Below are 25647 nucleotides of genomic sequence, written 5' to 3'. Positions count from 1 at the left end.
TTCTGATAATGTAAATTCTGTAATAAATACACATGATTATTTTATTATTAGCCAAAGTATTTTCAGGGGCAGTCTCAAGTCTTCCTTGTAGCTGAGTGAACCTAACAGTTGAGTGAAATTCTTGAACACTAAAGCTTATGATTAATTTTCTTCCATTCCTGTAACACCAGCTCTACTCCACCATCATCATATATGCACCACAATCATAAAAGAGATGTGAGCACAGATGGGTGCTCGCTGAGTCCAGTTTATAGTTTTTAAGAACAAAAAATAAGTAGTTTCTTGAAAACAGTACTTGTTTCAACAACTTTAGCTGGGTTCTTAACCAGTTGTTGAATTATTACTACTCTAGCGATGAGCTTCATATACTTCATTAACCTGTATCCATAATCCCTAAAGCATTTTGTCTTTCTTTATATAACTTTATAACTTACATCTTTTAAATGAATGTTATCAAGGTCACAGTTGCTGTGTACTATTTCAACCAACCAGCCTTCAGGAGTGATCATATTGAGGGTTAGAAGGGGTGATTCAGGGATATCCAAGAATTTTGCCACTGGTCCAGTAATATCATTAACTAACATCAGTTCCGGTTCCAGAACAAAACGGTAAAAGCTGTTGGCAGAAACAGATAAAATATATACTGCAATCAAAACTGAGATTTCTTCTAAAATATTTTAAAATCGCAAATGGCTTAAAAACATGACCAGAAAATCTTAAAAAGACTAAAAACACACTATACTGAAGTTAATGCTTATGTAAGTGGTAGACAATCATTATTATTGTTTATACTATTATCTAAGACTGTGTATATTATATACCCTTGTTAATTATTTCTTAATGAATATGAATCCCTTTAAGATACACTGACTTATGCAGGTTCCAGGAATTTATGATCTGAATTCACTCACTGATCCTTCTTCAAATGTGACCACGGTCTATTTTTAGTGATTTTATTAGCTCTTAGCTCTATTAATAATATTAAGAGAAATGATAAGCAGAAAGCAAGTAAAATTTAAGCTAAAGTTCTGGTACTAATTTAAAAAGTGCAATTAAAAACAAACAGGAGTGAGTTCAAAGCAGCTGCTTATTAACAGAACTTTCAGAAGTATCAGCAATTATTGGTGTATTTTAACCTTATGTCTTATGTCTTACATAGTGTATTTTAACCTTATGTCTTACATAGTAAGAAATAGTTACATTACTAAGAACAGTGACTTTCACTATTTTGGGACTACAATCAAGGTGTCAGCTGTGCTGTGGTTATCTCAAGACTCCATGGGGGAGGAATCCACCCCCAGGCTCCTGCAGCTCCTCACTAGTCCTTGGCTGGAGACTGCACTCAGTCCTTAGCACAAGAGCATTTCCAGCAAGCTTAGCGAAGCACACAAGAGCAGGAGAGAGAGAATGCCAGCAGGACAGAAGTCACAGCCTCTTATAACCTAATTGCAGAAGAGACATTCCCTCACTTTTGCCATATCCTATTCATTAGAAGCAAATCATCGCATACAACCGGCACTCAAGGAGAATCTAGGTAGGGTGTGAATCCCCAGAGGCAGAGTCAAAAAAGAGAGAGTAAGAGGAGACGGTGAAGAGAACACAGTCCAAACCAAGTACCGGGTACTATCAAAGGCAGCAGAAATGTCATTAAGAAGTATCCTATGGATTTTGCGAGCAGCAATTTGTGAATTAGTAAAAATAATTCAGTGGCAAAGAGGATAAAGACTAACTTCAGTGGGAGGTACAAGTGAATGAGAGATGAAGAGGGGGGCTGGCCACACTTAAGAGAACCTAACATGACCAAGAATGGAGAAGAGAAGGAAGAGGCAGGGCTCTAGAGGAGAGGAAGTTAGGGGAGCAGTTTATTTTCTTTTTAAAAATTGAATAACTCTGAGACTAAAAGAAAAGGGCTACTAGAGAGGTTAGAGACATGGAACAAGAACTATGTGATAAAAGGAAGGATCTAGAAATAAATGGCGAAACACAGGATCACCTTAACGAAGAGGAAAGATGACAACTCTTCCCATACCACACAGGAAGCCTGGAAAGGTACAGGAGACAGGAGGAACTGAGAGAATTCCTGCCCATAACCTCTGTCATCTCTGAGAAGAATGAGACAGTATTTTATAAGTTAAGGTCTATGAATTGTAAAAAAAAAAAAAAGAAAAAAAGTTAATAAACAGAAACCTCACAATCAGGAGACTACACTGGGCAGTACTCACAGCCTCTGATGGTAACATAGCCCAACAGGAAGAAGAAAGACTTCTCTTCTTCCCTGGCAAGGACACAGACATGAGAAGCCATGGGCTCATTGTTTACTACAGACCCCCCTACCCCGACTTCCTTTCCTCTCTGAGTTCTCCTTCCTCTGCCTTGTGTAGAGACTTGTACATGGCACTCTGTGCTTGCTGACCATGAATTGCAACTCTCCTGATCCTAAATAAACCCATATTTTCTGGAGAAATATCTAACAATCTATTTGTTTTAGGTCAACAGAATTAATATGTCAACTAGTTTCCTTAATATATGCTACTAAGTATATAAGACTGTTGAACTCACAGGTTAAAACAAGTTCAACAGTTTTTCTCTAATGCACTGTTATTAATCACTTGCAGCATCTATCTGGTATATTAGGTGTTATTTCACTTTAGAGAAGTCAAGTTCTTTCCCTTCTAACAAACTGTGCTAGATTATGTTTAATATTCTCACTCTTTATCATATATCCCAAAGCTTTACAGAGACTTTGTGGAGAGGATTCCTACTTGTGTGAGTAAAAACTGTACTCATGGAAAGAACTCTCAATTAGTGGCTAAAATGAGATTTAGAAACACATAATAAAATCTGAAATACAAAAGAAAAATAAGTAGGAAAAATGAATGAATTACGAGGACAAAAATCTTAGTAAGGTAATAAAGTCACCTATACCTTCATTTGTGTCATATTTTGGATTCCACACATAGTGATATCATATGGTATTTGTCTTTCGACTTACTTCACTTAGTATGATAATCTCAAAGTACATCCATGTTGCTGCAACCCACTGTATACTTCTAAATAGGTACTTCTAAATCAAATTTTTAAAAATACCCATAGATGAACATAATCCATGTAAATTCTGCAATTATATTGGGTGAATTTTACTGGCTAGGTTACCTTAATTTTATATCAATAAACTATCTCTGATCTATTTCAACTAAGCATTTTGTGAAGGAAAAAACAGGTGTAGTAATTAAGTTTTTTTCCCCTTGTAGCATGTGCAAATTTTTCAAAATGAAATTATGTTCACATAGACCAACCTCTTTAAAGGGGCTTCTGAAAGTTTACTCCTGCAGTTCATGAACAACTTTAACTTCATGTTGATAATCTTTCCAAGGACCTATTGGAAAAAAAGTCCCATATTTGAAATTAATATTAATAGCTAACACTTACTGAGTATTTACTATGCACTAGGAACTATATTTGGAGAAGGCAATGCACCCCACTCCAGTACTCTTGCCTGGAAAATCCCATGGACGGAGGAGCCTGGTAGGCTGCCGTCTATGGGGTCGCTACAAGTCGGACACGACGGAAGCGACTTAGCAGCAGCAGCAGCAGCAGCAGGAACTATATTAATACTTGACATCTGTTAACTCATCTGATTCTCACAACGTCCTTCTGAGGTAGCTACTTTTATAGCTGAGGCACAGACAAATGTAGCAATTTGCCCATGATCACACAGTAAGTCAGGGCAGAGGTCAGATTTGAATCCACACAGTTGATATCATTGCCCAAAGGTTATACTGCCTACCTCTTGCCTAGTGTGATTTCCTTTCATGGCATTTAAATTTCTTCACTACTGAAGAACAAATAAAATAATTATTAGAATCTCAATCAGTTCAATTCAGTCGCTCAGTCATGTCCGACTCTTTGCGACCCCATGAATCGCAGCACGCCAGGCCTCCCTGTCCATCACCAACTCCCAGAGTCCACCCAAACCCATGTCCATCAAGTCGGTGATGCCATCCAGCCATCTCATCCTCTGTCGTCCCCTTCTCCTCCTGCCCTCAATCCCTCCCAGCATCAGGGTCTTTTCAAATGAGTCAACTCTTCACATCAGGTGGCCAAAGTACTGGAGTTTCAGCTTCAGCATCAGTCCTTCCAATGAACACCCAGGGCTAATCTCCTTTAGGATGGACTGGTTGGATCTCCTTGCAGTCCAAGGGACTCTTAAGAGTCTTCTCCAACACCACAGTTCAAAAGCATCAATTCTTCGGTGCTCAGCTTTCTTCACCGCCCAATTCTCACATCCATACACGACCACTGGAAAAACCATAGCCTTGACTAGATGGACCTTAGTTGGCAAAGTAACGTCTCTGCTTTTGAATATGCTATCTAGGTTGGTCATAACTTTCCTTCCAAGGAGTAAGTGTCTTTTAATTTCATGGCTGCAGTCACCATCTGCAGTGATTTTGGAGCCCCAAAAATAAAGACAGCCACTGTTTACACTGTTTCCCCATCTATCTGCCATGAAGTGATGGGACTGGATGCCATGATTTTAGTTTTCTGAATGTTGAGCTTTAAGCCAACTTTTTCACTCTCCTCCTTCACTTTCATCACGGGCCTTTTTAGTTCCTCTTCAGTTTCCGCCATAAGGTTGGTGTCGTCTGCATATCTGAGAGAACCTCAATGTGCAAATACAAAGTAGTGACCTCACAACTGTATGGCAAGGGTGCCCTGATCCTTACGGAATTTCATCTACGTTGTAAAAGATATAGGAAGGTCTTGGCTACATACAGATAAAATAGTCTCTTTTCATTTTCCTAGAGCATTAAAGTAGGAGAATTTTTAATTCTGATAGTCCTTACATCTATACAGGCAACAAGTCAGTGAAGATTTGAAAATATTAGACAACAAAGGACAGATGTAAAAGGAGAATAAAACAGATATATGGAACGGAAAGGATACATGTTTGAGGAGGAATTACAATATACAGACTAAGCATTTAAGAGCTCTGAATTTTAATTCCCATTCTATCATTCTTCTTATTAGCTACAATGGAGGCTGCTGAGCCATTGTTTCTCCCAAGTGTTAAATGAGACACTATCCATTTCTTCTAGTAAATTAATTTATGCTTTATAGCACAAAATTATAGCATAAAATTTCTGTATAGAATGAAATAAGGTATGTGAAGTTCTGAGCTGCTCTGAGATGAAGTATGCTACTATTACCAATGATATAAACTAGAATATAATTCCATATCTTGTATTTCTGTATAATCCATATTTCTTACTCTTAAAATCCATGTTTACATAAAAGCTTCAGAGGTAAGCAATTTTTTCTGAATAATGAGTCTCCATAGGAATAGGGAATTTATATACTAAAATGCATCATACTACCTCCATTCCTTATTAGTATGATTACTGATTTCTATTTTCCACAGAATAATATTGTGCTTTAAAGAAGTTAAAGTTTGAAGGTACAGAAATGCTGAAAGAATAAGGCAAGTAAATAAACTACAGAATTAACTTTGCCCTAGTTATACACTGAATAGGTATAATGGCAAAGGGGATCCAAAACTGCTTGTACACATTAAGAAATGCATTTATAAGAGATACCTATTACCCACTTTCCCAGTATGATTTGGTAGGGCACACCAAATTCGGAGAGAAACAGCATTTTGAAATTTTGATAGAATGTATCAGTATGATACATCAGTATGTATGATGTATACATACATCACTATGACCCAGCTTGATCATTTACTTCTTTTCCCAGACTTGATACCTAATTATTTTTGCTTGTTTCCAAAAGTAAATGGTCATAGAATAGTTTCCACTTCGAGAGTATTTTTTGATATGTCTTTTAAAAATGCACCAACTAATTTCAAACAGGAGTATCCAAAAATTTTGAACATCACTAGAAAAAATATGCCTTCCAACATAAGTAGCTTATTCAAATTTTTTTTTAATTTTATTTTTAAACTTTACAAATTGTATTAGTTTTGCCAAATATCAAAATGAATCCGCCACAGGTATACATGTGTTCCCCATTCTGAACCCTCCTCCCTCCTCCCTCCCCATACCATCCCTCTGGGTCGTCCCAGTGCACTAGCCCCAAGCATCCAGTATCATGCATCGAACCTGGACTGGCAACTCGTTTCATACATGATATTATACATATTTCAATGCCATTCTCCCAAATCTTCCCACCCTCTCCCTCTGCAACAGAGTCCATAAGACTGTTCTATACATCAGTGTCTCTTTTGCTGTCTTGTACACAGGGTTATTGTTACCATCTTTCTAAATTCCATATATATGCGTTAGTATACTATATTGGTGTTTCATGTACACCTGTGGCGGATTCTTTTCGATATTTGGCAAAACTAATACAATTTTGTAAAGTTTAAAAATAAAATAAAAAAAAAACAAAAAACAAAAAAAACAAAACAGTGATTAGATGCCACGAAGTAGGTGGCAATGCCTTAACTGTATGCGTGTTGTCAGGCCCGAGCCTCTTCCATCCTTGTCAAGGGGAGTGCTAACCTTCTCTCCTTTCATACAACACAGCTTATTCAAATTTAAGTACTGAAAGCTGCATCACAAATTGAATCTTTTAAGATTATAAGTACAGAAAAACCACAGAATGTTCTTTCAGTGTCTGCTATCTGTATTCTAATATTCACTCTCTACTTCCCACTGATGGAAACTATAGGCTTCCCTTGGGGCTCAGGAGTAAAAGAATCTGCCTGCAATGCTGAGACCAGGGTTCTATCCCTGGGTAGGGAAGATTCCCTGGAGAAGGGAATGGCAACCCACTCCAGTATTCTTGCCTGGAAAATCCCATGGACAGAAGAGCTTGGTGGGCTATAGATCATGGGGTCACAAAGAATCAGACACAACTGAGCAACTAACACACCACTTCCCAGTGAAGGAATCTTCAGGTTTACACATAGTTGTCTGCCCCCCACCCCTTGTGACTAGATGCAGCCGGCTGGCTGGCTAGTCTGGTCAATGGGATGTGACTGGATGGAAGATATTTGGGGCTGGGGTTGCATCCTTGTCTCCACTGCCTGCTGCAGTGATAGAGATGATGTTGTGATCTTAGACTGCCACAGAGAGGCTGCTTCATGAGGACAGCTGAACAGTACAGAAGGTGCCCGAGTCCCTCACACTGTTGAGCTTCCCTGGCACCTTCACACGGTTTATACTTGGAAGGTGAGATGACAGAAATCACTTCAGACTTGAAGGTACTTTGCTTTTGTTCAGTTCAGCTGCTCAGTCGTGTCCGACTCTTTGAGACCCCATTAATCGTAGCACGCCAGGCCTCTCTGTCCATCACCAACTCCTGGAGTCCACCCAAACCCATGTCCATTGAATTGGTGATGCTATCCAACCATCTCAGCCTCTGTCATCCCCTTCTCCTCCTGCCCTCAATCTTTTCCAGCATCAGGGTCTTTTCAAATGAGTCAGCTCTTCACATCAGGTGGCCAAAGTACTGGAGTTTCAGCTTCAGCATTAGTCCTTCCAATGCACACCCAGGACTGATCTCCTTTAGGATGGACTGGTTGGATCTCCTTGCAGTCCAAGGGACTCTCAAGAGTCTTCTCCAACACCACAGTTCAAAAGCATCAATTCTTCAGCACTCAGCTTTCTTCACCATCCAACTCTCACATCCATACACGACCATTATGAAAAAACCATAGCCTTGACTAGACGGGCCTTTGTTGACAAAGTAATGTCTCTGCTTTTTAATATGCACAGACTGGTTCCAAATAGGAAAAGGAGTACGTCAAGGCTGTATATTATCACCCAGCTTATTTAACTTATATGCAGAGTACATCATGAGAAACGCTGGACTGGAAGAAACACAAGCTGGAATCAAGATTGCCGGGAGAAATATCAATAACCTCAGATATGCAGATGACACCACCCTTATGGCAGAAAGTGAAGAGGAACTCAAAAGCCTCTTGATGAAAGTGAAAGTCGAGAGTGAAAAAGTTGGCTTAAAGCTCAACATTCAGAAAACGAAGATCATGGCATCCAGTCCCATCACTTCATGGGAAATAGATGGGGAAACAGTGGAAACAGTGTTAGACTTTTATTTTTTTGGGCTCCAAAATCACTGCAGATGGTGACTGCAGCCATGAAATTAAAAGACGCTTGCCCCTTGGAAGGAAAGTTATGACCAATCTAGATAGCAGAGACATTACTTTGCCAACAAAGGTCCATCTAGTCAAGGCTATGGTTTTTCCAGTGGTCATGTATGGATGTGAGAGTTGGACTGTGAAGAAGGCTGAGCGCCGAAGAATTGATGCTTTTGGACTGTGGTGTTGGAGAAGACTCTTGAGAGTTCCTTGGACTGCAAGGAGATCCAACCAGTCCATTCTGAAGGAGATCAGCCCTGGTATTTCTTTGGAGGGAATGATGCTGAAGCTGAAACTCCAGTACTTTGGCCACATCATGCGAAGAGATGACTCAATGGAAAAGACTCTGATGCTGGGAGGGATTGGGGGCAGGAGGAGAAGGGGACGACAGAGGATGAGATGGCTGGATGGCATCACTGACTCGATGGACATGAGTCTGAGTGAACTCTGGGAGTTGGTGATGGACAGGGAGGCCTGGTGTGCTGCGATTCATGGGGTCACAAGAGTCGGATACGTCTGAGCGACTGAACTGAACTGAACTGAGGTTGGTCATAACTTTCCTTCCAAGGAGTAAGTGTCTTAATTTCATGGTGCAATCACCATCTGCAGTGATTCTGGAGCCCAGAAAAATAGAGTCAGCCACTGTTTCCACTGTTTCTCCATCTATTTGCCATGAAGTGATGGGACCAGATGCCGTTATCTTTGTTTTCTGAATGTTGAGCTTTAAGCCAACTTTTTCACTCTCCTTTCACTTTCATCAAGAGGCTCTTTATTTCTTCTTTGCTTTCTGCCATAAGAGTGGTGTCATCTGCATATCTGAGGTTACTGATATTTCTCTCAGCAATCTTGATTCTAGCTTGTGTTTCTTCCAGCCCAGCGTTTCTCAAGATGTACTCTGCATACAAGTTAAATCAGCAGGGTGACAATATACAGCCTTGATGTACTCCTTTTCCTATTTGGAACCAGTCTGTTGTTCCATGTCCAGTACTAACTGTTGCTTCCTGACCTGCATACACGTTTCTCAAGAGGCAGGTCAGGTGGTCTGGTATTCCCATCTCTTTCAGAATTTTCCACAGTTTATTGTGACCACACAGTCAAAGGCTTTGGCATAGTCAATAAAGCAGAAATAGATGTTTTTCTGGAACTCTCTTGCCCTTTCGATGATCCAGCAGATGTTGGCAATTTGATGTCTGGTCCCATGCCTTTTCTAAAACCAGCCTGAACATCTGGAAGTTCACGGTTCACGTATTGCTGAAGTCTGGCTTGGAGAATTTTGAGCATTATTTACTAGTGTGTGAGATGAGTGCAACTGTGCAGTAGTTTGAGCATTCTTTGGCATTGCCTTTCTTTGGGATTGGAATGAAAACTGACCTTTTCCAGTCCTGTGGCCACTGTTGAGTTTTCCAAATTTGCTGGCATACTGAGTGCAGCACTTTCACAGCATCATCTTTCAGGATTTGGAATAGCTCAACTGGAATTCCATCACCTCCACTAGCTTTGTTTGTAGTGATGCCTCCTAAGGCCCAATGACTTCACGATCTAGGATGTCTGGCTCTAGGTCAGTGATCACACCATCGTGATTATCTGGGTTGTGAAGATCTTTTTTGTTCTTCTGTGTATTTTTGCCACCTTTCTTAATATCTTCTGCTTCTGTTAAGTCCCTACCATTTCTGTCCTTTATTAGCCCATCTTTTCATGACATGTTCCCTTGGTATCTCTAATCTTGAAGATTAGAGATAGTCTTTCCCATTTTATTGTTTTCCTCTATTTCTTTGCACTGATACCTGAGGAAGGCTTTCTTATCTCTGCTTGCTCTTCTTTGGAACTCTTTGGAACTTTGCTTTTGTTACAGTGGCCAAACCTCTTGAATTCAACTTTTTTGCTTTTTCTTCCACTAGCTTCCCCTGTATGGTCAATGTTACTTAGTACTTTCTAAACTTTTCATACTCATTAAGCTTAGACATCTGCTTCTCCAGAAGCCATTCTCCACACCAGGGGAAAGAAAGATGACCATGGGAAGACACTTGTATCAGTTAGCTCAGGCTGCCATAATAAATCACCACAGACCAGGTGGCTTGAACCACAGAAATTTATTTCATGTCAGAGTGTTGACAGACTCAGTTCCTGAAGAGGGCTCTCTTCCTGGCCTTTAGGTGGCTGCCATGTTGCAGTGTACTCACATGACCTCTTCTCTGTATATGAGGAGAGAATGATCTCTTCTCCTCTTCTTATAAGGCTATTCATCGTATTGGATTACAGCCCAACCTATAACACTTCATTTAACATTACTTACTTACCCAAGTCCCTATTTCCAAATACAGTCACATTGGAGATGAGGGTTTTGGGGTGATGGGGACAACAATTATGTCCTTATTAACATCTAATCTGGTCCTGCCATAATACTCCAGGCACAGCTCTATCATTTCATTTTTTACATTGATATACGACAATCTATTTAGAATGCTGCATGAAATAAAGAATCAAGACCAAACATTTGATTATACTTGAAAACAAACCTGAAAAGATTATGAATTTCAAAATAAAAGTAGATAATAAATATATGTATACTGTTTAATAAAATGTAAAATTATCTTACAATTAATAACTGTGCCATCTTCTGTGCTTCTCTTGTCAATGGATCAACAATAGCAATGACATCAAAGGACATATCATTCTCTACAGAATTTATCTTTATAATGCTAGAAAAATAAGATGAAAGATGATCAGTTAAGTCTACTCAATTACCGAATTAATCTTAATCTTAGCTATGTACACGGAGAAGGCAATGGCACCCCATTCCAGTACTCTTGCCTGGAGAATCCCATGGACGGAGGAGCCTGGTAGGCTGCAGTCCATGGGGTTGCTGAGTCGGACACGACTGAGCGACTTCACTTTCACTTTTCACTTTCATGCATTGGAGAAGGAAATGGCAACCCACTCCAGTGTTCTTGCCTGGAGAATCCCAGGGGCGGTGGAGCCTGGTGGGCTGCCATCTATGGGGTCACACAGAGTCGGACACGACTGAAGCGACTTAGCAGCAGCAGCAGTAGCAGCAGCTATGTACATTCTTATAAATTTCTTTCTCACTGGATTAAAAAATCCTGGCTATTTCTTCATAGAAGAAAATGCAAATTTAAAAGTTTAATGTCTGCCTTCAATAAACCAGAAAATCCAAATTAGAGAAAATGAAAGTAAGAAATTATGAATCAGATCAGATCAGATCAGTCGCTCAGTCGTGTCCGACTCTTTGTGACCCCATGAATCGAAACTCTTCAGAGAACAATACTATTTTAGTGGAAAAAACTCTGATAATTTTAAGCTCCTCAAATTCTCATGGATCATACAATGTAAAAAATAAAACAAAGATGCTTTTTTGTTAAGTTAATTGTATTTCCTTAGATTTGAGAATGATAAAATTACTCAGTACTTTTATTAAATTTAATAGTTTTTAAAACCCAACATATTATTAACAGGAAAGCTCAGGGGAAAAACACCCGAATGTATCATATTATCTTGACCTCAGTCACCCTCTCCACACTTCCTTTCCTCTGTCCTTTCCATTCAGTCTTTCACTGAAACAAGTTCCAAGACAGAAGATGAACTATACGTTAAAGTAAAAAGTTGGAAAAATTATTTAAAGTACAGAAAAGGCCAGTATGAGATAATAAATCCTACATTTAATTCAATGAAAAGTTTAAAGTATATATTTAATTCAAAGTACAGAATAGTCCAATTGAGTTACTGTTTTAACATTGTAACAACATAGGAAGTCAGGTATTTTTTTTTTTGAGAGGTATAAAATTGGAAAATAAGGAAGGAAGTGCCAGCCATTTTAAGTTTATGATAAACTAATTTGTCTCAATTTAGTTTTATAAGAGCACTGATTGGAAAAAGATAATAAAATCTATAGTCACATAATGTCTAACCGATTATTTTTTCCTATTCTCAGTGGTCCTTAAATTAAAAAAAAAATTCCAGCTGTGTACCCAGATAATTGTATGAATTTTATTTCAAATATCTTAGAGTAGAAGTATTATATAGTGCAATTATAAACTAGTTTATTATTCTAAAACAGTATTTCTCTGATGGCTGTTTTTAGAAATCTAATTTTTTAAGGAATAATAAATTTTTAACAAAGAAGTGTTCCACGAATAGTTACTCAACTGCACAGTTTACCCAAAACGAACCTTTTGTTTTCTTTTAACTACACCACATCTCATAATTGTCAATATATGGATGCACACTGAAAATCTCACTCCTCCACCCCAAAGGGTAAAGTATTCTCTAAATTTACTTGACTAGATAGGTTCTCCCTCAGAAGATATTTGTCAACATCTCAGAGTAATGTTCCATAGAACACATTCTGGGATATTCTTTTGTACATGTCTACACTTAATTAAGCAGAATTCTTTGGTAATGGAGTCTTTTATACAGTGACAACATAAAGCTATTATTATTTATAATGATTATACTGCAAAAATTTCAAATGAACTTGAGTGTGGAAGAAAGATGAGAGTAAGACAAATCATATTAGGTTTACTTACTTGAAACTTTATATCATATATATATATAATAATTTATTTACCAGAATACAATTGACTAGAATTTGTTTCCTAATCTTATCAAAAACATTTATTGTCTAACAACTTTTAATTCTACTTTAACTTTGGCTATATCATGAAGACAAATGTAACCATAACTAAGTACAGGATGCAGTGACAGAAAACACAGCACTAATATATTCTTACCTGCGACTCTCCTTAAGAAATGTGATGTCATACCGAGAGGCACGTTTAGGCAAAGAGGAAACAAGAGCATCAATTTTCATAACAAGGTCACTCAAGCTAGAGAAACAAGATAAACAATGAATGAATTTTGGGGGAAGAAAGGTCCATATTTCATCTATCATATAACACCTTAAGAAGGGGGAATTTACTGCAAAGTATCTCTAGTAGATAAACTGTATGTAAAAGACTTTTCTTCCAAACTTGTAGATTCTATCAAAAGTGCAATGACTGCTGCTTCTAAGGTCAACCTATTTTTTATCTTTGATATGATTGATAGCTAAAGCACATAAGTGATATTCCTAATAGTGCCTATAATGATATAAGAATCATTCAATTAGTCAAAATTTGCTGAGTTGCTGGTTATGTATCCAAGCACTTAAGACCCATGTAGGGAAGAAAGAAGAGCAGGCAGGAAAAACAAAAAGTAAATGGTAAGATATGTACTTTCACAGAATTTTTAATATAGCTAAGCAGCCCAGATTTCTACAGTTTCAAATTCATTCAAAAACTAAAAATGTACAAAATAAACACCTAGATTAAATATAATCAAATTCATAAATCTATGACAGAGAAAATGTGTAATTTAATGATATGCTGATATATCATTAAAATATGAAAATGTGTATGTTTAATGATAACAGAAAATGTTAGCTGAAATTTAAGTAAAAAAAAAATAAAAATAGAAAAAATAGGCATCTCCATTTTATAAACAAAGAAATTCAGAGTCAGAGTGGTTGAGAACCTTGTCAGTATTTCTCTACTGCATCATTTTTTGCTGGATATATAGTTCCTGTACACTTTATATTATTTCTATTTGTAAACCATATCTTTCACAGAGCATTGCATTTAATTGCCACTTAATAAACATAAAATAAAAGAATTAATCAAAATCATAATCTACTCCTAAACTTCCTTAAAGGTTTAGAAACTTAAGGTTAAATTAGCCACACAATCTCTAATATGTAAAATTGTAGGCACAATGGAGGAAATATTTATGGACAACATGTTCCCCATGTTTTTTAAACTGGGCTGTTTCGTACTTAGAGGAGAGGGAGACAAAAAAAAGAAAATTTTTGAGGCCACCAACAAACTTTTCCTAGATTTTCTGAATTTTCAGCTATCCAGGTCAATTTTTGTCTTTTTGAAAAGTGCTTTGAACTAAAGAGAGGAAAAGTGAACGTGTTAATCCCTTAGTCGTGTCTGACTCTTAGCAACGCTATGGACTGTATGGGATTTCCCAGGTAAGACTACTGGAATGGGTTGCCATTCCCTTTTCCAGGGAATCTTCCTGATGGAGAGATTGAACCTGCGTCTCCTGAATTGGCAGGCAGGATTCTTACCACTGAGTTACTAGGAAAGCCAGATCATAAGTACTAGGGATAAAGTTAAAAACACATGTGTAAGACTTCATGGGGGAAAAAGTGGAAGCTTCACTGAAGAATCTAAAAGGAACACTGTGCTATGCTTAGTTGCTCAGTTGTGTTCGACTCTTTGCAATCACATGAACTGTAGGCCGCCAGGTTCCTCTGTTTACTGAGATTCTCCAGGCAAGAACACTGGAGTGGGTTGCCAAGCCCTCCTCCAGGGGATCTTCCCAACCAGGGATCAAACCCAGGTCTCCTGCACTGCAGGTGGATTCTTTAGCAGCTGAGCCACCAGGGAAGCCCAAAAGGAACTCTAAAGACCCTGAATAAGTACATCTGTCTACCTACTTATCTACCTACATATATATATATGTATGTATGTATGTGTAGTTTCATATAAATAATAGATGTATATATTTAATGGGTAAGATAATACAATATCACATAAAGATGGCAACTCTTTTTAAACAATAAATTCAAATAAATTCCCATAAAAATAGCAGGAAGGTTTTCTGTAGAACTTGTTATTCTGGTCCTAATAATATTTATATGAAAATGTAGCCAAAAAAAAAAAGGTCAAGAAAATTTTGAAGAAGTAGCAGGAGTAATTTTCACTATCTGATATTGAAATTTATTATAAAGCTGTGGTAGTTAGAACGTGGGACTGCATAAGGCAAGACATCAGTGGAACAGTATAAAGATCTAAGAAGAATTAAAGACATACATCAGAAAAAAGCAAAACTGTAAAACTTTTAGAAGAGAATACCTTTATGAATTCAGACCAAGGGAAATATTTATACACCCTATACACACACACGAGTACACACCCTTCACTTGACATACAGATCACAGATTACAAAGGAAAAACCCAGAGAATATTTTGACATTAAAAAAGAACTTCTCTGTAAAAAGTTACAATTCAACAGCCAAGCCACAAACTGGAATAGTGTATTTTATTACTGATAAAAGATATATATACCACATGTTTATAAATCGCTGAAAGAAAACCCAACAAATAATTAAGCAAAAAGCATGAACATATCTTTTACAGAAGAGCAAACTAAAACAATCATGTGAGAAGATATTCAACTTTACTAGAAGACAAGGAAGTAGAATTAAAACAAGATGCACTTCCTTGTCTTCTAGAAAGGAATTGTAAATTAAAACAAGATGCATTCAAGAGGGAGGAGACATATGTATACCTATGGCTGATTCACATTGATATATGGCAGAAACTACTACAATATTTAAAGCAATTATCACTCAATTAAAAATAAATTAAAAAAATCAAGATGTAATTTCATATCCATAAGATAGGCAATGAACAGGTTGGGTAACACCAAGTATTGGTGAGGACTTCAGGAAACAAGAACTAATGCATTTCTGGTAGGAGTCTTAACTGTTCCAACTCCTTTAGCAATATCTGATAAAGCTGAAGGTATGTCTATCCTAAACCCAGTAACAACACTCCTTTAGTCTAGAGAAACTCATACATTGCACAAGGAGACATGTAAACTAAGTTCACGATAGCATTTGCATAATAGTATTTTTGGGGGCTCCAAAATCACTGCAGATGGTGACTGCAGCCATGAAATTAAAAGACACTTGCTCCTTGGAAGGAAAGTTATGACCAATCTAGATAGCATATTCAAAAGCAGAGATATTACTTTGCCAACAAAGGTCCATCTAGTCAAGGCTATGGTTTTTCCAGCGGTCATGTATCGATGTGAGAGTTGGACTGTGAATAAAGCTGAGCACTGAAGAATTGATGCTTTTGAACTGTGGTGTTGGAGAGGACTCTTGAGAGTCCCTTGGACTGCAAGGAGATCCCACCAGTCCATCCTAAAGGAGATCAGTCCTGGGTGTTCATTGGAAGGACTGATGCTAAAGCTGAAACTCCAATACTTTGGCCACCTGATGCGAAGAGTTGACTCTTTACAAGCAATAAATGCTGGAGAGGGTGTGGAGAAAGGGGAACCCTCTTGCACTGTTGGTGGGAATGCAAACTAGTACAGCCACTATGGAGAACAGTGTGGAGATTCCTTAAAAAACTGGAAATAGAACTGCCTTATGATCCAGCAATCCCACTGCTGGGCATACACACTGAGGAAACCAGAAGGGAAAGAGACACGAGTACCCCAATGTTCATCGCAGCACTGTTTATAATAGCCAGGACATGGAAGCAACCTAGATGTCCATCAGCAGATGAATGGATAAGCAAGCTGTGGTACATATACACAATGGAGTATTACTCAGCAATTAAAAAGAATTCATTTGAATCAGTTCTAATGAGATGGATGAAACTGGAGCCTATTATACAGAGTGAAGTAAGCCAGAAAGAAAAACACCAATACAGTATACTAACACATATATATGGAATTTAGAAAGATGGTAACAATAACCCTGTGTACGAGACAGCAAAAGAGACACTGATGTATAGAACAGTCTTATGGACTCTGTGGGAGAGGGAGAGGGTGGGAAGATTTGGGAGAATGGCATTGAAACATGAATACTATCATGTATGAAACGAGTCGCCAGTCCAGGTTCGATGCACGATACTGGATGCTTGGGGCTGGTGCACTGGGACGACCCAGAGGGATGGTATGGGGAGGGAGGAGGGAGGAGGGTTCAGGATGGGGGACACATGTATACCTGTGGTGGATTCATTTCGATATTTGGCAAAACCAATACAATATTGTAAAGTTTAAAAAAAAAAAAAAAAAAGGAGAGGAAAAAAAAAAAAAAGAAAAGACCCTGATGCTGGGAGGGATTGGGGGCAGGAGGAGAAGGGGACGACAGAGGATAAGATGGCTGGATGGCATCACTGACTCGATGGACATGAGTCTGAGTAAACTCCGGGAGTTGGTGATGGACAGGGAGGCCTGGCGTGCTGCTGCGATTCATGGGGTTGCAAGGAGTCGCACACGACTAAACGACTGAACTGAACTGAACTGAACTGAATGGGACCAGATGCCATTATCTTAGTTTTTTAATATTTAGTTTTAAGCCAGCTCTTTCACTCTCCTCCTTCACTCTCATCAAGAGGCTCTTTAGTTCCTCTTCGCTTTCTGCCATTAGAGTGGTATCATCCTCATATCTGAGGCTGTTGATGTTTCTCCTGCCTATCTTGATTCCATACAGGGTTCCTTGTTCCTGTCTTGTAACTCACCCAGCTGGGTATTCCTCATGATTTGCTCAGCATATAGGTTAAACACACAGGATGACAGCAGACAGCCCTGTCGTACTCCTTTTTCAATCTTGAACCAATCAGTTCTTCCATACAGGGTTCTGTTGCTTCTTGAGCCACAGTTTTCTTAGGAGACAGGTAAGATGGTCTGGTATTCCTATATCTTTAAGAGCTTTCCACAGTTCGTTATGATCCACACAGTCAAAGGCTTTAGCATAGTTGAAGAAATGGAGGTAGATGTTTTTCTGGGAATTTCCCTTGCTTTCTCTGTGATCCAGCAAATGTTGGCAATTTGATTTCCGGTTCCTCTTCCTTTTCTAAAGCCAGCTTGGACATCTGAAAGTTTTTGGTTTGTATAATGCTGAAGCCTCACATGCAAGATTTTGAACATGACCTTACTAGCATAGGAGATGAGTACAATTGTCTGATGGTTAGCACATTCTTTGTGCTACACACATAAATCAGATAGCTTTTTTTTTTTTTTTTAAAAACAAACTTACTTTGAAATAATTATAGACTCACAGGCTAGTACATAGAGGCTCTTCAACCCTCCATCTGGCTTCCTTCAAAGGAGACACTCCATATACCAACCCAGGACATCACCATTGAAACAATACTGTTTACTGGACTACAGATCATGTTCAGTTTTCGCATGGACTCGTGTGTGTGTGTGTGTGTGTGTGTGTGTGTGTGGTTTTATGCAGTTTCATTGCCTGTTTAGGTTTGTATTACCACCACGACTGCTCCATCATCACCAGGCAGTTCCCTGAGATAGGTGGATGGCATCACTGACTCGATGGACATAAGTGTGGGTAAACTCCGGGAGCTGGTGATGGACATGGAGGCCTGGCGTGCTGCGATTTATGGAGTCGCAAAGAGTCAGATACAACTGAGCGACTCAACTGAACTGAACGAACTAAAGGCAAGTTAATTGTACTTCAGTAATGGAGTATATAAATGAATTGCAATATATTCACAAAATACTAGAAAGAAATTGAAGTGAATAAGTTCATTCTATATACATGAAAATGGGAAAATGGATAAAGTTCCTACAGAGGCAGATTGCAAAAGGAGCCTAAGTATAATAGCAGATCTCTAAAAAAGTCAAGGCTTTAACACAATAAACATTAATAATAGATAATTACATATGAAGCAGAAGTATAAAGGCAAATAGAGGAATCATGCATACAACATTTGAGAAAATGGCTACCTCTTGGGGAGGGGGGAGAATGGGACAGATGGAAAGAAAACAAAAGAGATAGATCCAAGGCAAATAAAATAATAACATCTACAGTTTGGTAGTGGTGAGCAAATGGTATTTTTTATTATTTCTTTATATTCTCTATATGTCTTTTACTGTATCTTTGGTTGGTACCTGAAACAGTTTCTAATCTTAAAAAGAAATCAGAGGCAAAATACCAAACTCCAAAATGAAATGCTCTTATGATTTTAAATACTTACTTCTTTGAGTTGATTTCTGTATTTTTAACAATGTCTTCAATGTTCGCTACAAACTTGGTAAATGTTATCTTTTCCAACAAGTAAAAATCTTCTGCATAGAAGTCTTCACCTAAAGGGCCTAAGAACTTAAAAATAAAAACAATTATATTATTGTGTGTCTTCTGCTGCTGCTAAGTCGCTTCAGTCTTGTCCAACTCTGTGCGACCCCATAGACTGCAGCCCACCAGGCTCCCCCGTCCCTGGGATTCTCCAGGCAAGAACACTGGAGTGGGTTGCCATTTCCTTCTCCAATGCATGAAAGTGAAAAGTGAAAGTGAAGTCACTCAGTCGTGTTCGACTCTTAGCGACCCCATGGACTGCAGCCTACCAGGCTCCTCCGCCCATGGTATTTTCCAGGCAAGAGTACTGGAGTGGGGTGCCATTGCCTTCTCCAAGATCCTAATCTGTGACAGATATTTTCTTATCAAACAGATATTTCTTTAAACAAAAACTGATTAAACAGATAGTGGTTATTTATCCCTTCATTTTACTATATCCACTGGGAAACATGAGAAAAGTATTTCCTCACTTTGAGATTACAAGTTAACATTTGTACAAATACCAAAATCAACATGGCAAAAAAAAAAAATCAGCAAATTATTTCTACTTGAAAGTTTTACTTTGAAACATAATGCTTTCAAAAATCTAAGACTTTTCATTTTAAAGTAAATTTTTCAAATAATTATCTATATTCCATAAATCTTTTACTTTCAACATTTACTATTTAATCTCTTAGTTGTAGTCCATATTATACATATATGAATATATAAATAAGCCATAAAAGATCAAAACCAAGAGACAAATCACATAATTTTTTAATAATATCAACCATTCTTCATCTAACTGATGTATAAACTTGCTGGAGCACAGCAAGGTCATGTAGGTTAGTTTTAAATCAGTAACTGCAGAAGTGGGAAGCTGTAAACTTGCCAGACACCTAATTTCTCAGGATGTCTATTCCATCAAAACCACTCCAACTGTGCTACTATTATCATTTTTGGGGGAAGCTAATATGTGCATCATCATCATAATAGTATGACCATAATAAGCCTTGATATAGAAGGTGAGCTCTGGCACAGTCTTATGAACAATTAGACTTAAAGACAATTAGAAAACATGTCAACCAGAATTTTCTTTTTTCCCTTGGCAAAAGACCACAATGAAACAGTTGCAAGTGGACTTCCTTAATTCCCCTTCATATGCTTCTGCAATTAATATTTTATAAAAATTAATAAAGTATAGTTCTTCAATCTTTTCTCATTTGCTCATAACAAAGGTGAAATTAGCTGGAATACTGGCATCCAGCTAAACAAATACCACATTTCACTTTAAACATAAAACCTGGTCTCTTAAATGTACAAAAAATAGGTGTATAATACTAAAAGTACACATATTAACACTTCATTTCCTTAAGATGGCTGTCAATTTTAAGGTTAACTTTCCAAGCACTTTCAATGTTATATTTTTTGGACTATGGTTGGGATAGGCCTGGAAAATAGCTGAATTTTATCTATACCATTTCTAGTGACCAAGTAGTTTTTTGTTAATAACTCAAAAAAAGGAAATAAAATCTCAAATTATTTTCCTTGGGGATTAACAAGATTGGGAATCTGTACTGATTAAATTCACCAGAAAATTGGCACTATTTTACCTATGTAAGTTCAAATAGCTAGCAGAAATTCTATTTTTTCTGTGCTTTAGTTCTTCTACTTAAAGTTGAATATAATGTTTGTGGAATAAAATGTTAGTGTAAAATCACATAAGGGCCAAATTGAGAAATGGAACATTAGATTTGAAAATCATGTAATAGTACAATAAAACCTATCTGGAGCTTAAATCTTTACAACATTTTAGAAATGTGACTTCAGTTAAACAGAATAACTGCTATAACAGAAATGTACTATCTCCTTTGACAGATCATTAACATTTTTGAAAACATTTTTGAAAATCTGTTAAAATGTTCATCCACATACTGAGTAAAAATCTCTCTCTACTTGTTGAAGTTTCATCCATTGGCCCTGACTCTATACTGACTCTCAATGAACATAAAATCTGTGAAAAGTGAAAGTGAAGTCGCTCAGTTGTGTCTGACTCTTTGCGACCCCATGGACTGTAGCCTACCAGGCTTCTCCGTCCATGGGATTTTCCAGGCAAGAATACTGGAGTGGGTTGCCACTGCCTTCTCCAAGAGATCTTCCTGACCCAGGGATGGAAACCAGGTCTCCCACATTGCAGGCAAATGCTTTACCCTCTGAGCCACCAAAATCTGTTCAAGTACCCAGTATTTCTCATGATAGCCTTCAGCCATTCTATGTGTTTTTGGTATAAAAGCATATTTAATCCTCTGACAACTTTGTAAAACATACTATTACTTTTTCTATTGTCCTAATGAACAAATTTTATGACAAAGGTCATATAATTAATGGTGTAACTGGAATCTGAATCCAAACTGTCCTGCTAAACAAAAAGGCCATGCTTGTTTCCCTACTCTCTGCTGTGCCATGTCTTTCAGTAATTTGTAAATATGTGGCACAACTGTTGTTCAGTCACTCAGTCATGTCTGACTCTGCAACCTCATGGACTACAGCATGCCAGGCATCCCTGTCCTTCACCATCTCCCAGAGCTTGCTTAAATTTATGTCCACTGAGTTGGTGATGCCATCCAACCATCTTGTCCTCTGCTGTCACCTTATCCTCCTGCTCAGTCTTTCCCAGCATCAGGGTCTTTTCTAATAAGTCAGTTCTTCTCATCAGGCGGCCAAAGTATTGGAGCTTCAACATCAGTCCTTCCAATGAATATTTAGGACTGATTTCCTTTAGGACTGACTAGTTTGATCTCCTTTCAGTCCCAGGACTCTCAAGAATCTCCAACATCACAGTTCAGAAACATCAATTCTTCAGTGCTCAGCCTTCTTTATGGTCCAACTCTCACATCCACACATGACTACTGGAAAAATCACAGCTTTGACTATAAGGACCTTTGTTGGCAAATTTATTTATTTTATTATGTGGTGTAATAAGAATAAGTGTAATTATATTGGGTTAGCTACAAAGTTCATTCAGATTTTTCTATAAGATGTTATCGAGAAACCTAAACAAACTTTTTGGCCAAACCAAGAGCAACAGTATTATTTAGGGTTTTATTTAATATTAAAATAGATTTTAAATTCTTTAGCATGTCAGTAAGAAAGTATGAGATCATCAATATTCCCTAGTTTTGATCATTTATAAACAATTTTAACTTTGAATATGTTATATGTTTCAATTTTAATGTACATTTGCAAAGGTTCAAAATGAAGACTGATTCTAAAATGTCAGAATTATTTTGAACATTAAATTATCTGGTTCAGAATTATAGCTACCTGCTACAATTGCTATGATTATTGTGTTTTATAAAAGCATTACTCTTGAGACACAGTGATAAGCTAAATATTACATTATAGTTCAGAAACCACAGTACTTATTTTCAGATATATCACACTTTTCTATTCAAACCACAATCCTACAAATACAAAGATAATCAAAATTATAATTTTTCATTACTCAACATAAAAAGTCAACATATTTGACTTCCTAACTATCTCCAGTTCTGACCTCTTCCCTGAACTTAACTCATGTCCAGTTGCTGACTCAACCAGTCTACTCACAGGTCCAGGACAGAACACTGAGCTCTTACTATGTGCAGAACTAAATTCTCTATCTGATCTTCCTTTTCTTCTGAACAAGCCCACTCCTCCTGCAAGTCTTCCTTACTTTAAAACAATGCAACTTCATTCTGCTGGTCATGCAGTTCTCTCACATCCCACAGCAAATCTGTAAGCAATTCCTGTTCACCCTTCCTTCAAAATACATCTCACGTCTACTTCTCTCTATTTCCACTAGAGCCATTCTGGTCCAGGCCACCATCAGCTCTCACTTGGTCTACTGTAATAGCTCCTAACTGGCTTCCCAACCTCTACAGTCTATTCTCAATGTAATAGCCACTAATGATCCAAATAAAATGTAAGTCAGTTTATGTCAATCCCCTCTCCAGAACAATGAGCTTCTCAACTCATTCAGAGTAAAACCACATCTGATCTGGCCCCCAGCTACTTCTCTCCTGTTCTCCTCATATCTGCTATTCTTAGAACACACAGACATAAGCTCATCTCAGGACTTGGTACTCCCTGTTCCCTCTACCTAGAACATTCTTCCAGATATGCAACACAGTTTGCTCTCTCACATCTTTTGGTTCTCTGTCCAAATAACCCCGTATAAATAAGGATACTATTTGTTTTTGTTCCCTGAGCATCACAATGTAAACTCCACAAAAACATGTTTTTTCACTACTATACTCTTGGATTCCAGAAGAATGTTTGGTTCATGGAAAGATCACAGCTAAATCCTTTTGTCAATTTCAAGGAAAATGAGAAGAAAAGAGTTCTAAAAGAAATAAACTGAACATAACTATAATTTTATCACTAATATTGATAATAATATCATGGCTGAATTATATTAAGCCATGACAAAGAAAACATAGAGTAGCTTTTCCATTATGTATAACCAAAAGGCAAATTAATAGATACAGCAGGCTGTAACTTTTTCCTTTTTATCCCTTAAAATGCCTGACAAAGTCAAAGGTAGCTTTATACTTTATAAAATTGTTCTAAAAAGTTTATTTCTTCCCAAAGCAATTGCTAAAGAAAAAAAAAAGCAACACCATTTTTAGGCTTTCAAATAGCTATCAAAATTCACTAACACTTTACAGTATTGTAATCATAAATGCAATCTGTTGTCACCAATTTTACAGTAGCACTGTACACTGATGCACCTGAGTCTAACTACCTTTAGGAACTAACACAATTAGCACAAGAACTGTTACACTGAAGAAGAAATACCTAATTTGTGGATGATAGAGTCCCTCATTATTCTCCAATTTCTATTATTTACAGACTCAAATAAGAAAGAATAAAAAAGCATAATTTTAAGGGAATGATGATGTGGGAATGGAGCACAGAGGAACAGAACTCATAAAAATGTAGAAAACTGAGCTTTGATGATGACTTGCTGTTGCTGCTGCTAAGTCGCGCCAGTCGTGTCCGACTCTGTGCGACCCCATAGACGGCAGCCCACCAGGCTTCCCCGTCCCTGGGATTCTCCAAGCAAGAACACTGGAGTGGGTTGCCATTTCCTTCTCCAATGCATGAAAGTGAAAAGTGAAAGTGAAGCCGCTAAGTCGTGTCCGACTCTAGTGACCCCATGGACTACAGCCAACCAGGCTCCTCCGTCCATGGGATTTTCCAGGCACTTTACTGGAGTGGGGTGCCATGGCCTTCTCCGTTGATGATGACTTAGGGATATACAATTTGATGGTTCAAGCAGAGGTATGTCAAACATAGCTGATTTCTAGTAATACTTTTTTTTTTTTTTAAACTTTACATAATTGTATTAGTTTTGCCAAATAGCAAAATGAATCCGCCACAGGTATACATGTGTTCCCCATCCTGAACCCTCCTCCCTCCTCCCTCCCCATTCCATCCCTCTGGGTGGTCCCAGTGCACCAGCCCCAAGCATCCAGTAATACTTAAGCATCAGATTCAATTTTTAAAAACTTAAATCACACCTGTGAAAGAAAACTAGACTATCATACTAAAAATATTAATAAGTAGCTATTGTCCACTAATTTTGTATGTATATATTACAACTCCCTAATCAACTGGAAAAATATTTTTAGTATATTAAGAGAAAAAAGTGTGATTATAATTATGTATTTAAAAAACAGACAAGGCTATGCAGAGTAGAAACAAAGGATTTGAAGGTAAAACCTCGAGGGTGGGATGGTATGGGAGATAGGAGAAAGACTCAAGAGGGAGGGGACATATGTATACCTATGGCTGATTCATGTTGATGTACGGCAGAAACTAATACAATATTGCAAAGCAATTATCCTCCAATTAAAAATAAATAAATTTAAAAAAATCTTTATTAGGATGGTGGGAGTAAGAGTGACTTTCCCCACAGTTTTTAAAAATTATATTAATACATATAACTTTATACCACAACACTTACAAAGGTATTATCAATTGTAGAAAAAAGCTACAAAAAGAAAAAAGATGTTAAAATGTACTTTATACACACATTTACAACAGTGATTCTCAATTACACGTTGTAATATATACTAAACTGCTTGTTCTAATAACTTACCTTATAAAAGCTATCCCCAAAGAACATCCTCAGCCACATCCAATGTTACCACCGATGGGGGTAGGGGTGAAGACACAGGGTGTGTGCCATGAACTAGATTATCTCAGAGGTCAGTTTATTTATGCTGAGACCTGTCTGGCGTGAGCATCATCCTCTGTGTGTACTGCATCAGGTGTATTGTAATAGAAAATGTTTGAGACCTTTGTATCACAGTGTCACTGAAAAAAGTAAGTAATCGCTTTTTCTACTTACCCTCCCATTGCTGACAACACCTTTTTCTCCAGGACTCAATTTAAGTACATCTCGGCAGAACAAGTGGTGAGTTCGAAAAATATTCACTCCAATGGTATTATATTTTTTCTCAAAGGCATTTTTATCCATCCCCTAAGGCATAAGTTAAGAATGATAAAACCAATAAGAGAACAGTAAAAACACAAAATAATTTTAACATAGCTTACTTTAATAAGTCATTATAAAACTTAAAATTACATTAACTTTTGATTT

At 37.6% G+C, this 25647-nt stretch overlaps 1 protein-coding gene and 1 non-coding gene across 4 annotated transcripts in view; both read right to left on the bottom strand.

The window, feature by feature from the left end:
• UGGT2 (UDP-glucose glycoprotein glucosyltransferase 2) overlaps window positions 1-25647 on the bottom strand; it is a 147037-nt gene that overhangs the window by 34533 nt on the left and 86857 nt on the right. For all 3 annotated transcript variants that reach the window (XM_025262666.3, XM_006074284.4, XM_025262667.3), the window contains 6 exons: window positions 25396-25527; window positions 18922-19046; window positions 12871-12966; window positions 10719-10821; window positions 3297-3376; window positions 435-615 (listed from right to left, as the gene is read on the bottom strand). In XM_025262666.3, the coding sequence (XP_025118451.2) occupies window positions 435-615; window positions 3297-3376; window positions 10719-10821; window positions 12871-12966; window positions 18922-19046; window positions 25396-25527 (717 nt within the window). The remainder of the gene's footprint in view (window positions 1-434; window positions 616-3296; window positions 3377-10718; window positions 10822-12870; window positions 12967-18921; window positions 19047-25395; window positions 25528-25647) is intronic.
• Window positions 6420-6543, bottom strand: LOC112578603. Its single transcript, XR_003102941.2, has one exon. It is a non-coding gene; the product is annotated as a U6atac minor spliceosomal RNA (small nuclear RNA).

This window comes from Bubalus bubalis, chromosome 13, assembly GCF_019923935.1.
Source record: "Bubalus bubalis isolate 160015118507 breed Murrah chromosome 13, NDDB_SH_1, whole genome shotgun sequence".
Taxonomy (NCBI): domain Eukaryota; kingdom Metazoa; phylum Chordata; class Mammalia; order Artiodactyla; family Bovidae; genus Bubalus; species Bubalus bubalis.
The sequence above is the reverse complement of the archived record's forward strand: the minus strand, read 5'-3'. Positions and strand labels throughout refer to the sequence as shown.